At 35.7% G+C, this 14,791-nt stretch overlaps 2 protein-coding genes across 14 annotated transcripts in view; one reads left to right on the forward strand and one right to left on the reverse strand.

Annotated features, from left to right (window-relative positions):
* SUPT20H (SPT20 homolog, SAGA complex component) overlaps positions 1-8,468 on the forward strand; it is a gene marked incomplete at its 3' end in the record, with an annotated part of 39,382 nt that extends 30,914 nt beyond the window's left edge. For 12 of the 13 annotated variants that reach the window (XM_082675445.1, XM_082675444.1, XM_082675438.1 and 9 more), the window contains 5 exons: positions 372-427; positions 2,311-2,427; positions 5,819-5,924; positions 7,340-7,443; positions 8,203-8,468. In XM_082675445.1, coding sequence (XP_082531571.1) covers positions 372-427; positions 2,311-2,427; positions 5,819-5,924; positions 7,340-7,443; positions 8,203-8,343 — 524 coding nt within the window. The remainder of the gene's footprint in view (positions 1-371; positions 428-2,310; positions 2,428-5,818; positions 5,925-7,339; positions 7,444-8,202) is intronic. The other variant, XM_082675452.1, reaches the window with a different exon arrangement.
* A 142-nt stretch (positions 8,469-8,610) lies between these two features.
* On the reverse strand, positions 8,611-14,667 carry EXOSC8 (exosome component 8). The gene is made up of 11 exons (XM_082675453.1): positions 14,615-14,667; positions 13,450-13,486; positions 13,144-13,207; positions 12,291-12,364; positions 11,153-11,198; positions 10,342-10,447; positions 10,208-10,253; positions 9,908-10,004; positions 9,487-9,607; positions 9,160-9,266; positions 8,611-8,827 (listed from the first exon to the last, which is right to left on the reverse strand). Exons 1-11 carry the CDS (start codon positions 14,629-14,631, stop codon positions 8,712-8,714), a joined length of 831 nt encoding a protein of 276 aa, XP_082531579.1. The 5' UTR covers positions 14,632-14,667; the 3' UTR covers positions 8,611-8,711.
* Positions 14,668-14,791: the final 124 nt, after the last annotated feature.

The raw sequence follows: 14,791 nt of genomic DNA on the forward strand, positions 1-14,791 counted from the left end.
ATATGCTGTTTAGCACTGAGGAATATAAATAGATGCCAGTCCCTGAAATGTATTTGCACAACAGTGATAGTTTTATTATATTTATGGTGTTTGCATACTGCTAGATTACTTTTCCAACCAACAGTCAAAGTAGTTATAAAGAAGTCTCAGTTTCTGAAATACAGATTATAGTGTACATCTGGTGCTCACATCTTTGGTATTGATGAAAATAGGGGGTTTTTTGCTTACAAGAAATTTTTAAAATATAGAAAATAAGCACATCTGTGCAGGAAGTACTTAAAGTATTATATTTTTATATACTAAAGTATAAAATACTTTCAAGTATAATAAAGTTGTAATTCCCTGTTTTAACCATGAGTTTTATTTAATAGGTGTTCCATTTGGTTTAAAAAATACTTCAAGTCTCAGGCCCTTAAACCTACTCCAGGTAAACCTGAAACACTGCTTTTTATTAAAGTTTTTATAGTTTTTGTTTGTTTGTTTGTTTTTAACCATGTAAGTTTGTACATATCAGCATTTGAAGTTTTGAGGTTGTCCAGAATCTTCTAAGGGTGTGGTTACCTTTGCATGTTCAAGTAGATAAGGGGAAAGAATTGGTATCCTATGTACTGCACTTTCATCGGCTCTGGCACCACTGCCAAGTCAAGAACTAGTTCCAGAGGGGAGAGTTGACAACTGCCCAGGAAAATAACTTGCCTACAATAGTAGCAGCAGGTATACTTAGAAATAATTTCTGTCTTAACAGACTTTTTATGTATGCATGTAGGTATTGCTGTTTGCTTATAGTAGATTTTCTGTGTGAATAGAAATTTTTAAAATTAGGTATGTGTGTTCTTTTCCTGAGGAGAATGTGACTTCGTGGCACAGTGCCAGGCACCTAGTAGTCAGTCAATAAATGTTTGTTAGATTACAGTTTGTGTCTAGTAGTGAGGCTTTTCTTAACACATTTTATCAATGTTAACATATAAAGAGAGATTGTAGGTAAAGAATTTAGTACATGTTGTGAACTTACAATATTCTGAGTGTTATGCTAGGTCCTTTAAGGATGGAGTTCAGTATTAAACTAGTAGGTTGGAAAATGGATGGGATTATCTACAGAGAATTTTTAGAAAAGGTAGACATAAATATAAAGACTTGGAGACAAAGAATGGCAGAGCTATGGATTATTGGGAAATAAACAGATCAACCCAACCTGATATTCAGAAGTAATAAATCAGGAAATACATTTAGAACTAAATCTTAAAACTTATTTCCTGTCACAATACGCAAACAGTGTCAGTATTTACAGACTAATTGCAGAATGATCTAATTGTGTTATGGACACATTGGTTTATTTAGCCGACTTTCCTGCATTTTGCTGTAGGAATTTCTACAAGGATCAGTCTCAGTGTTAAGAGGAGTGGGATTCCTTAATAGCACTGATAATAAGGATTAAGGGCAAAGCCACCTTATAAATTATATTTTGCAACATTTATTACTGTCTACCTAATTGAGGAAGGAACATTTGACCTGTGCTTTGTCCAGGTTTACCTAACAGTGAGCTATGCTGGGTATAGAGCTTTTGACCCGAGACACCTTTTCTGACTATAAAGACCTAAGAGTTCTGTATTTGATATTTGCTTGGACTTTCCCACAAAACTTCAAAGTGCTTTTAACTTAGACTCCTGTAGAATAAAATGGAAAAACCATTTGTTTCCTGATGCATTTGGAATGCATAGTTTTAGTTTTTAGTGTGGAGTTTTCTGGATGATGCTTTTTTAAAAGTTTTTTTTTTAATTTATTCAGAATGACAGAGCAAGTAATGTCTCCAAACTAAATATGGACATCTAATGCATTTTCTTTCCAGCTTTGGAATTCCTAGCTATGTTATATAAAAATCCATGCATTTCTGGTTTAGGGCAAAGCTAGACCAAATTTAGGGAGACAAGTTTTCTTAATATATATCTGATTATCACTAGCTTCTTGTTTATACTTCCAAATGCATTTAATGCTGTTTTGTGTTGATGTATAAAAGGAGTTAAATAAAAGCAGTGTGTGTATTTGGATAGCTAACTATTAACTTGAAGCAGAAAGACTTACATTGGAGATTACTAACATATTTGAGAGCCAAAGTAACAGCATTTAAAAATTGTGTTTAAAGCGATTGTTCCTTTTTTTTAAGGGCAGGAATCTTGTTTTGTTTCCATTTTTGTTCACCTGTTTCCTCAGTCCCTGGAAGAATGCCTGACACATAGTGAATGCTCCAGAAATGTTTGTAGAATAAAGAAATTTAATCTGAAATCGGCTAATTAATTCTTGCTTACTTAATAGCTTCCAGGTGGCTCGCTCATTTTTAACACACTGCAGCAGCAGCAGCAGCTTTCTCAGTTTACACCACAGCAACCTCAGCAACCCACAACTTCTGTTCCTCAACAGCCAGGGGAGCAGGTATGTCCTTTCTACCTTCCATATGCTTTGTATCATAGAATTATAACCTTTTTTGGTATATGCCAAGCATATTTCAAGTGTTTTTATTTAGATTGTTTGAACCAACTTTTCATGTGCGGTTTTTCTTCATTAACAGTAGCAGCTATCAGTTATTGGGTGCCTATTTCTAATTCTCACAACCGCCATACTTGAATAGATGATGTCACTTCCATCTTGCATAGTCTGAAATAGATTCAGGTGACTAACTTGCTCACAACCATACATCGAGTGGCAGAGCAGGGATTCAAGTCCAAGTCTTTCTGCCTCTATAGGCCATGTATTTTCTACCCCATCATCATCCTTCTTTTGATAATATTTTGTCTCTATTAGAATACAGATGTTCTTTTTATCTTGAAGCATAAAACAGAGCGAAGATAGACAAAAACAAATACTTTGTACATTGCCAAACAAAATGAAATTGAACAAGAACTACAGTAAATTAAAGTAATAGAAGGAACTTCAGATTTTTCTGAACCTTTGCTGCACTTCGGAATCATCTGGGAAACTAAAAATTACTGATTGCTGAGTCCCACCCTCATCGTTTCTCTTAGTTCATAATTAAATATATGTAATGTTCACTATCAGTCCTTCCACCAAAGATTCCCCAGTCAAATCTTGATTGGATAATGCTCATCCTCTATTAGATTTCTCAGGAAAGGCACATTTAAAACTATTTTTCTTTATTACCACATAAAGGATTACTTGGCTGGATATAAAATTCTTGATTTGCACTTTCTTTACAAAATTGTAAAATACTGTAACATAAAATTTACCATCTTAACCATTTCTAAATATGCAGTTTAGTAGCATTAAGTATATTCATATTGTTGTGCAGCCAATCTCCAGAACTTTTTCATCTTGCGAAAGTGAAACTCTATACCCATGAAACAACTCCTTATTTCCCCCCTCTTCTAGCCAACTTTCTGTTTCTGTGAGTTTGACTACTCCAGGCACCTCATATAAGTGAAATTATACAGTATTTGTCTATTTGTGACTGACCTGTTTAATTTAGCATAATACCCAAAAGGTTCATCCATGTTGTAGCATGTGTCAGAAATTCCTTTTTAAGGCTGAACAGTATTTCATTGTATTTATGTATCACATTTTGTTTATCCATTTATCCATCAATGGACATTTGGATTGCTTCCATCTTTTGATGGAAGTCTGAGTTATCTTTTTTTTTTTTTTTTAATGAATTGTGCTTTAGGTATTAAGTCTGAGAACTCCTCACCTAGCCCTAGGCCCCAAAGTTTTTTTTTCATAGTTTCCATTTAATTCTATGATCCATTTTCAGTTGATTTTTATAAAAGGTATGAGACTTTGGTCCACGTTCATTTTATGGGGGGATATGGATGTCCATTTGCTCCAGCACCATTTGTTAGAAAAGCCATCCTCCTCAACTGAATTACTTTTGCACCTTTGTCAAAGATCAGTTGGCTGTGTTTGTGTGGCTCTATTTCTGTATTCTCTACTCTGTTTCACCCATCTATGTATTAATATCTGTCACTCTGTTAGTACCATACTGTTGTGATCGCTGTAGACTATGTATATATATACACACACACACATATATATACACACATACACATACATATAGTAAGTCTTAAAATCAGACACAGTGATTCTTCCCATGTTATCCTTTTTCAAAATTCTTTAGCTGTTCTAGATCCTTTGCCTTTCCTTATGAATTTTAGAATCATCTTATCTATATCTACAGAAGACTTTGCTGGGATTTTTAAAGGAATTGAGTTAAACCTAAAGGTCATTTTGGGAAAGGCTTAGCATGTTTACTATGTGAGTTTTCTAGTCCATGAACACAGTGTGTCTCTAGGCTAAAATCAGCTAGTTTTCAGCATACAAAACCTATATGTTTCATAGATTTACACCTAAGTTTCTTTCCTTCTTTCTTTCTCTTTCTTTCCCTTCCTTCCTCCCTTTCTCCCTCCCTCCCTCCCTTCCTTCCTTTTTTTTCCCATTCTTGGGAAATTGTTAATGGTATTGTTTTTAATTTCGTTTTCTGCATGTTCATTGCTAGTATACAGAATTGGTTTTTGTATGTTGATCTTGTGTTCTGCAATCTTACTGACCTCACTTATTTGTTCTAGAAGTTTTTTTGTAGATTCATTAGGGTGTTTTTTCCTAAATAATCAATGCCATTTGCAAATAAGGGCAGGTATTTTTTCTTTTTAATCTGTATGCCTTTTTGTTTCCTTTTCTTGAATGTGCTCACTAGAAGTTCTAGTACTATGTTGCAAACAGTGTTTTAAGCTTTAAAAACTTGTTCTGATGAAGCTTTATAGAAGCAATATTGAAAAAAACAAACAGCCCTATCAAAAAATGGGCAGGCCTAAATAGATGAAAAGGGAATCCTCTTGCACTGCTGGTGGAAATGTAAATTGGCACAGCCACTATGGAGAACAGTATGGAGGTTCCTTTAAAAACTAAAACCCAAGCTGCCATATGATCCAGCACTCCCATTCCTGGGTATATATCCAGAAAAGATGAAAACTCTTATTTGAAAAGATACATGCCACCCCCATGTTCATAGCAGCACTGTTTATAATAGCCAAGACGGGAACAACCCAAGTGCCATCAACAGATGATTGGCTTAAGAAGATGTGGTGTATATATACAGTGGAATATTAGCCATAGAAAGAATGAAATATTGCCATTTACAGCAATGTGGATGGACCTAGAGAATATCAAACTAAGCGAACTAAGAGCAAGACTAATGTTATATGATATCACTTATATGTTGAATCTAAAAAATAATACAAACCAATCTATATACCAAACAGAAACAGACCCACAGACACAGACATAGAAAACAGACGTATGGTTACCATGTTGCAGGGGCGCTTAAATTAGGAGTATGGGATTACCAGATACAGACTACTATACAGAAAATCGATAAGCAACAAGGATTTAACATGTAGCACAGGGAACTACCTTCAATATCTTGTAATAACCTATAAGGGAAAATAATTTAAAAATATGTGTGTGTGTATATATATACAACTGAATTACTTTGCTCTATACCTGAAACTAACAATACTGCAAATCAACTATACTTCAATTTAAAAAAAGTTCTGATGAAGTTTTATAGAAGCCTTAGTAATTATTTTTAATACAGAATCAGTTCTGAAAATTAGGTTTTATTTTCTTGCTTTCAAAATACCATAAGCTTATTCTTGCTAATTCTAAATACCTTTGACGTCTTTTCCTTAGGCCATTCTTTTTGCAAGACCTAGACTAATGTTGATTTTTTTTTCATATAGGAGTAAAATACTAATTCCACCAATCCAAAATTGTTTTTATTTTTGTACAAGTCACGTGTTATTTTTTTATTCAGGCTTCTGAACAAAGTTGTACCAGTCAAGAACAGGCCTTATCTGCTCAGCACACGGCAGTTATTAACCTTGCTGGAGTAGGAAGTTATATGCAGTCACAGGCAGCTGGTTGGTATCTTCATAACTAAATATGTTGAATTTATTTAAAGTGTCTAATCTATTTGGGATCTCACCATTTTAACTATTTCTTTTCCTTGTGCAGTTACAAGGAAAAAGTTTAGTTGTATTTAATGTGTGAACTATTAAATGGATTAATTGATGGCACTCAGATTTTTTTCATTATTTTGATAATTGATTAAAGTGCTTTGACCTACATATATTAACAGCAGTTAATGTTTTCCTCATGTTAAATTTTGTTGGGAAAAGTTTACAGTTACCCAGCTTACTAGGAAGCTTCTAAAGCTGTTAGCTCTTCAGTTTTCCTGGGTTATTGAGACTGCATTTTTCCAGATTGCACAATCTTTTGTCTCGTTCCAGTGGCTTGTAGTTGTATGAATTAGGACTTAATAGTCAAGTAGCTTAGCTTCTGTAAGACACTTGTAAAAAAATGATTGTACTAAGTGATTGCTCACCACTTCTAGTAATAAATGGTGCACCAAAGATATGTGTTTAATGAAGATCATTTCATCAATTGAAGATAGCAATTATAACTACATTTAATTAAAATCAAGACGCCACATGTATAAGAAAACTGAGATACTGTTTGAGGATTAATGAGTGAACATGTTAACATTTTGAATTATCATTGGGCTTACTATGATGCCTTTAGAATCTGGTATAATTCTGTGTCCGAATTTGGAATAATTTATGTAAAGTTCTAATTTAGAGGCAGTGAATTTCCAAATGGAAATTTATTAGTATAAACTTTTACCCCACAAGCTATTTTTTCCTAAAATAGCTGTAGTATAATTTAGTGGAAAGAACTCTAGGCTGAAAAATGAGAATGTTCCTAGCTCGACTTGCCGCTAATTACCTTTGAGTCACTCAAACGATCCAGGTCTGAAATGTCCTCAACTAAGCAGTGAAAGAGTTGAACTTGTCCCTGATCTCACTCAGCTCTAAAAGGTTCACCACCTTTGTTGCTAATAGTGTAGTCTAACATTCATCTTTTAGCACTTGTCTACCAGTTTTGTCCTTATGGTAGTTTGGATTTCTCCCACTCCATTTCCTACCTGATTGGTTATATTTTAAAATAACATACTGTATTCAATGTTTTGCTAGAAAGCCTTCTCAACAAAATAGCACTAGTATCAAATTTCATTGAGATGTAAGAAAAGAGAGGGATACAGTGCTTTGGCCCACATGCTTTCCCTTCTCTTCCATGTCCAGGAAGTTCTATCATCAATGGTACCCTCAACTAACAGGAGACTGTACTAAATTTATTCTGAAATGTCTGTGATTTGATACTTAAGATTAATCATACTGATACTTTTCTATTATTTCATTTTCTATGTTGTCCTTTTCTAACCCTGGTAGCCTTCAAACTTTCTGACTGGCCTGCTTTCCCCTTCTCCTCTCTGTAGTGTTGTCTCAGCTTGGCTCTGCCGAGAACAGACCTGAGCAAAGCCTTCCTCAGCAGAGATTCCAGCTCTCCTCTGCCTTTCAACAGCAGCAGCAACAGATCCAAGTAATCCAGCAACTTCACTCTGGTTACATTTTTAAAGATACTCTGCTCCAAAAGTACTTCAAAATACCTTACTTTAGTTTTATGTTACTGTCTTTTAAGACTATACAGTAATTGGTAAATAATTTAGCAAATTTTATTTAAAAGTCTGACAATTTTAGCCAGTGAACTTGGAGCACTGAATATTTTGTACATTTAAGTCATACTCCTTTCCTAATTCAAAATCTTTCCTGAAGTGCTGGTGGCACATTAACATACATTTTTATAGGTTTCAGTACATTTTGAAATAGTTGTAAGTGCCAATGGTTAACTTTTTAATACTGTACTGCAGAAAAAGGCAAGTGTACCAGTGTTCCTATTTGTAAATGTCATACCTGTTTTTGAAGAATGTTGTTCCATTATTCTAGAAGTCAGCATATTATAGTTGACTTTCTTTAATTTGTAGGGTGGTTTTATATTGCTATAAACTATCATACAACAAAATGGTAACTGAAGTTGCTGAGTTACTGCAATATAGACTGGCCAGGCAGAGTAACAGAAATACTTTTGAAGTTTACCAAGAGCCATTTTTAAAGCCCGCAGCAGGCTTCTGTGCCACTGGTGCTGTTTGACTGTGCATTGTCCTGATGTGGTATAGTCCTTTTTTGTTACCTTGGTGCTTTCTCCCTTTCAGTTTTGTTGTTTTCATCACTCTCAGGAAAAGCATCTTCCATACCTGCCTACCTTTAACCTAACTTGATTTTTTTCCCCTCTGCTTTGCAGCAGTTGCGGTTCTTGCAGCATCAAATGGCTATGGCGGCAGCAGCAGCAGCACAGACAGCTCAGCTACATCGTCATCGGCATACAGGCAGCCAGTCAAAAAGTAAAATGAAGAGAGGCACGCCAACCACTCCAAAATTCTGAGGCTTGCATTATTTTTTTTTTAAAAAACGTAAGAGCATTGAATCAAAAGGATTCTGAGTTTCTACTTCGTTTTTGTTTTTTAACGTGTCAGTATTTTACATTGCTAGATATACAAACTTTATACAGAAGCACAACCCTATGATTTTTAAATAAAAACAGGGAAATGGTTTAACGAACCATTAGGGTGAGTTTGCCTAAGTCATTGCTTTTTAAAAATGGTTTCACTGTACATAATACAGAAGTGACCTAAGAAATACTAGAAACATCTTTCAGAAGAATGTAGTTTGATATTTATTTAGTATAAAAGGTTTGTGCACAGTGTAACAAATACAGTTTTTACAAATCTGTTTTGAAAATGTGGTGGTTGTTTATTTGGGTTTCATACTCTTAAATACTTCATCCATCAGTTTTTTTACTTCTTTGTGTCTTGTAACGGCTCGGCTCATACAATCTTGAAGTTTAGCTCCAGTCAGTCCACTTCCACCTGAAAAAGTATTGTGCCAACACTTATTTTTACATGATCTACATCATGTCAAGTTATTGACATAAAACCAAAAAAGTGAATAATATAAACCAGTGGTGTGGTCTCAAGATTTGCAGGTTTATGTTTTAACAAGACCTCCTGAAGTTTAACCACCACTGACATACAATATAAAAATGCAAGGCATCTGAAGTAACAAAGAAACCACATAGTAAATTTACATTACATAAACCAGTAAAACATCCCACATTCCATTTGGCCCTCCCTAACATAAAGAAGCTCATGCTGAGTTTTCATCTACGTGTTTAGTACTGCAATGGAAGGAAAGTGCGTGCCTGGTTTGTGAAGACAACATAGCTTGCCTTCCTCGTCCATTACTACTGTTAAGGTTCCAGTTGCCAGGTTTTCCTCCTCTTCAGTAGGGTCAACTATAAGCAGAGTGCTATTTTAAAAATGAAAAGGTATAAATTATCAACCCATGGGACAAATTTTATTTTAGAAAACCGTACAAATTAAACTCACTACCTGCATTTTAGCTTAAGCAAGGAGCTAGAACTGGTAGAAACCAGAAAAGTTAACAGCAACCTGAAATTCTACTTGTAAGAATCTTTGTCCTCCCTTCAATTAAATATACAACCTTTTAATACATTTGATTAACTTACTCATCAAACACAGCAAAGGAAGTTGCAACTGGATGAGTTCTAATATTCAAATAACTTTTCTTCTTTAAATTAACTTCTGCTAAAGCAGTTTCTTCATTTATAGTAACTTCAGGCAACTGTACTAGAAAAAGGCGAATATGTAAAGTCAGTCTCTCACTCTAGTGAAAGAAACAAAAAGGCATTCTATGCTTCATTAATTCACTTTTCCCTCTATTAAACTTGTCCAGAAGTAGTATTTTTAAAAAAATATATCTTAGAACAATTAAGGCAAATACAGTAGATACAAACACGTTTTTCTTTAATTTAGAAACACATGAATGATAGGTAAGTCTTAACAAAAACCTTTAAAAATTTATTGAGAAATTTTACCAAAACGGAACATTCTGACACATAAGTAGGAGTATTCCCTAAGGTTGCTTACCATTTTTTAAAGCTGCTAACAAAGCAAAGGTGCAAGCATCCAAAATGTTTCCATCATGGTTGAGGCAAATGAGATCACAGTATAGAACCCAAGCAAGCTAAAACAGTTTAAACAAAGTGGAAATTAAAGCCTTCTGATTGCTATAATGTGGTATTTGTTTCTACTTACAAACCACACCCTTGGCTAGACAATCAAGATAACCTTCAAGGCTCAGAAACTTTAAAAAAAAAAAGAAATTAAATTTCCCCCACAAAACATTTCAGAATTAATAAAAGCTCATAGCTTCTTTATTCCTCTTACCTTTCCTGGAGAGATACACAAGTCCTCTTTCTGAATTACCTGTGAACTTGATTTGAAGACATAGAACACAGTAAATGAAAGTTCAAAAACTCTCTAAAATGAATGATAGTCACATTTTATCATAATGATCTTACTTTTCAATGACATCTGCAATGAACTGGCTGGCCACCTGGGCCTCTTCTCCAGGAGGTCCAGACCGAAATCTCCAGGAACACAGAGGTGATAGATCCACATTAGGAACTGAAAGAAACTGCAGCTATGAACCAAACGTCACCTGTCGTTTAGTTTTAAAGATAATATCAATCCATGGCAAAGACAACTGTAGGCATGGATAGGCTTTCCAAGTGGAAAGCACTGTAACACATCAGTTACATTCTTTTTCATCTCTGTGAGAATCTTATGCTTAGATAAAATTTATTTTTTCCCACACAACCGCCCCGCCAAAAAAAAAGCGTGTGTTTAAGAAACAGCCTTAATCCTAAATTATTCACAAAAGTTTCTGGGTTTCTTTCAAAATACCCCAATCTGTAACAGTAAATAGCCCCTCTATTCATACCAACTGTTCTGCATTTTTAAAAGGTTGGTTCCTACCATAAAGAAAAGATGGTCCAAGTTAAGGAAAAAAATCACATACTGGTATAAAGGAAAATTCTTTATGGAGACAGAAAAGTTTGCAATTACAGCCCTTTGCCTAAGAGAATCTATTTTCTTGGTTGATGACATCTGTATAAACCAAAAGTGATCAAACAAGTTTGATAAAAGGTATTTACAAAATTCTGTATCTTGCTATTATGCTATCTTCTAACATAAACATACATAAAACTTTTCAGGGACGTCTGAAGCTTATGAATAATTTTTTCAACTCACCTACTAAGATTTAACTATAATAATAGTGTTAACTGTCTTAAAGTATTTGTATTAAATTTATACAGGCATTTAACTTACCAACATATCCTTTATCAGGGGCATCTGTTGGTGGTGCTCCAAATTCCTACAGAAGCAGACAAATGTTTCCTATGAAAGAAGCTACTAAAAAATTGTGAAGAAGTCAGTCATGGAAGCCTCTACCAAAGACCATCTTAGCTAGTTAACTACATCATGAGCATCTACTGGGAAGATGAGCTTAGGAACGTATGTCAGGGGCTCTAGGAACATTGGACCGCGCCTCACCAGCTCTGCAAGGCAAGAAGGCAGTGTAGTAGCACAGCTGATGGTAGTGCTACTCATCAAAATTACTTGGGGCTCTTTAGATTTCTGTCCCACTCTCTCTTCCTAAGAGAAAGAAAATAGATTCTCTTATTCAGTAGCCAAGAATCTGAATTTTTAAACTCCAGGTGATACTGACAGTCAGATTTAGGAATTGATGGTATAATGGTCAAGAGCAAAAGCCCTAGAATTACCTAATTCAAAAGTGAGACCCACACCTTTTGGCTGAGAGACTTTGGGCCAGTTATTGAATGAACTTAGGTTAAGTAACTCAGAGTTCAGTGTAGTCGAAAAAGCAGAGGCTTTGGAGTCAGTCATGTCTAAGTTCTATTCACGAGCCTTATGTTCCTGGACAAGTTACTGAATGTCATGTAAAATAGGAAATGAAGAAAGAAATACTTCAAATGATTATCCTGAGGATTAAACTGGATAATTCTGTAAAACACCTAACACAAGGTGCCTGGAACATAGCAAATACTCAGTAAATAGTAGCTATTATTCCCTCAAGCTTTTCTTTTGAGCAATTTCTACACATTTGCACAGATTAAATGGCATCACTAGATAAAAATGTCATCAAAAATCTCTCAATTTCTCAAATTACAACCAAATTCTTTAAAAAGTAAAGGTGGTGAGGATTGTTTTAAGTTGTTCCATTTCAGCACATTTGAGAATGTTCATAAATTGTAATTAAGAGCCATTAAACTTGGGTTGTATTATCTAAAACTCAAAGGTGAAAACTTGGGAAATGAAAACAAATACTAAAAAAGACACCTTATTGCCTAATCAACAGCAGAACTACAGGTGTGTATTACAATCTAATAAGTATATAAAGCTAATTTAGTAACTCAAATCTTAGTAATATATACAGTAAACCTACCGCTTTAATTCCACAAATTACTGTAGTGTTTCCCAGCTTCACTAAAGAAGAACCATCTGCAGTACCAATTGAACCTGAAAAGGTAAGTATTTAAACAAAATGAAAAAGTGTTTTCGTCTTCTACGTATGATTCTATCTTGCTACATATCTAAGTTGTTTATGAAAATTTATTCCTTTCTTGAGTCTTTCTAAAATTACAGTTGACTCCTGAGCAACATGGGTTTGAAATGCACCTTTCCACCTATATACAAGGATTATTTCCAATAAATATTACCACAGTACTATACGATCCACCGTTGGTTGAGTCTGAGGATGCACAGCCTCGGTTACGAAGCACCGATCCATAACTGTAAAATTACGCTTGGATTTCTGACTGTGCGAGGGCCGGCACCCCAACACCCTCGTCGTTCAAGGGTCAGCTGCACTGGTCTAAGGATTGTTCATTGTCCCTGAAGTGAGTTAATCCTTTGTTGTTCAATCACAGGGCTGTTACAAAGATTTAAATCTCTTGACACAAAATCCCTTAGACACGGTAGAATTTGTCTGAAATACTGTTTAAATGGCTCAGAGGCTAAAACTTGGGAATGTCATATAGGTAAAATTGGGAAATTCCATGTTTGCAACAGAAGGTTTAATAAATGTAAGATATGTAAGAAAACCATGTCTTAGAAGTTTTGAACAGGGGAAAGCAGGAAAACACTTTACAGTTATTTTAAAATTTAAAATGAGCATAACAACTGAGAGGACAGTGAGTTTAAAAAAACTTTGCAAAGAAAAATTTACTTTAAATAAAAACTATTTTCAGAACTGAAGCAACCTCAACATTCTATTTTAGAACTCAAAATACCCTCACCTATGTTGACAGTTGTGGTCCTGAATTCACCAAGTTCTCTTCCATCAGGACGGCAATTCTCTTTCTAAATAAATATATGAAAGTAGATTACATCTATGTGTATATTTTACACACACCAGTGAAAATACACTAAACCTCGTTAATTCAAATTAATTTGAATTACTTGAAAATTGTCTTTTAAAAACTGAGGTATAATTGTCGTATGACAGTTTAGGTGTGCAATGTAATGATTGATATTTGTATTTATGAAAAAAGCACGATATCATTAACAAAAAGCAAAAAATGTACATAACCACCTTTACTTACCAAAAATCTTCTGTAATACTCCAGAGGTTCCACAGTTCTGAAACACATGTTAAAAATGAGATAAATTAGTAAATCAATATAAATCCAGAAACTGGCAAAAATCTTAATAGTGTGGTGATGGAGCAGAAATCTCCAAAATTTGTAACTAAGTTTCTTTCATGAATTCTAACGTTTATGTTGCCACGTGTTGCTAATTATAAAAATTAGATACCTTTGCAATAATCATACTCAAAGGCTGTCCTTAATTTTGCTTTAAACAAGTATAGGGTTGGAGCCCAAAACCCTCGGGCATCTTTAGAAGAGGATTAATACAGGTGTGAAAATAACATCACTCTCACTCTGAAGCAGGGATTCTTGGTGGGCAGGAAAAAAAAGTTACATATTTTTCGCTATCCCGTGACTGAAATTTAGCATACTCTTCAATTACGACCGTTGGCAATAAACCATTAATGTTAGCCGTACCTGCGACTTTAACAACCACAGAGAGTAAATGTTTTCGTTTTTACTTTAGAGTTGTCAAAGGTACCTGTAAGACTCATCGTTACTTCGAAATTCCAGGAGTTAGTTACTAACCTCCCCAGGAGATCTTAATTAAGAAAGTTAATTCTAAAACAGATGTATATCTCATTATACCATAAACTTGGAATTTATACAAACAGGTAACTGTTTCAGTACAATTGGTTTCCTTTGCAATCTTATTTCTTTTATTTAAAACTGGACTCAGAACGAAAATCTACAAGCTTCTCCAGAGCGGCAGCAAAAACGCTTAAGTAAAACCTTCCGAACGAGGAACAACGCTTTTAGAAATAAATTTCAAGGGAGAGGGAGAGCAGCGTGGCAGGTGCTTCTAACAGAACACTTTTCACGAGGTTACAACTGCTCCCCGGGGTCTGCAGGTCTACTACACACCAAGCCACAGCGCTCGCAGCGGGTAGCGAGCTCAACACAGCCCCTTCCAGCGCTCGCCTCCCCGACGGGAAGAGGCCCCCTTTCCTTTCACTACGACCACCTCCAGTCCTCCCGCTCGCCGCCCGCTTCCGTGGTGGAAAGAAGTGGGAACCAGGTGTGTGTGTGGGGGGGGGGTCTCCTGGGGAGAAAATTACGGGTAACGGTAGCCGCCAACCGGCACGGTACGAACTCGCGCCCGCCAGCCTCCCACACTCACTTGAATCCGGCAGCCATCTTCCGCCCGCGCGTCTGCGTCTGCGCGTCTGCGTCTGCGCGTCTGCGTCTGCGCGTCTGAGCGCCTGCGCCTGCGCGCGCGCCGCCTTCGCCTGGGTAGCACTGCCCCTTCCGCCGGCTTTGAGGCTCCGCTTCGCATTTTCAATACTGATGCCTGCGC

The sequence above is a fragment of the Grampus griseus genome (genome assembly GCF_964374135.1).
Source record: "Grampus griseus genome assembly, chromosome: 18".
NCBI lineage: Eukaryota > Metazoa > Chordata > Mammalia > Artiodactyla > Delphinidae > Grampus > Grampus griseus.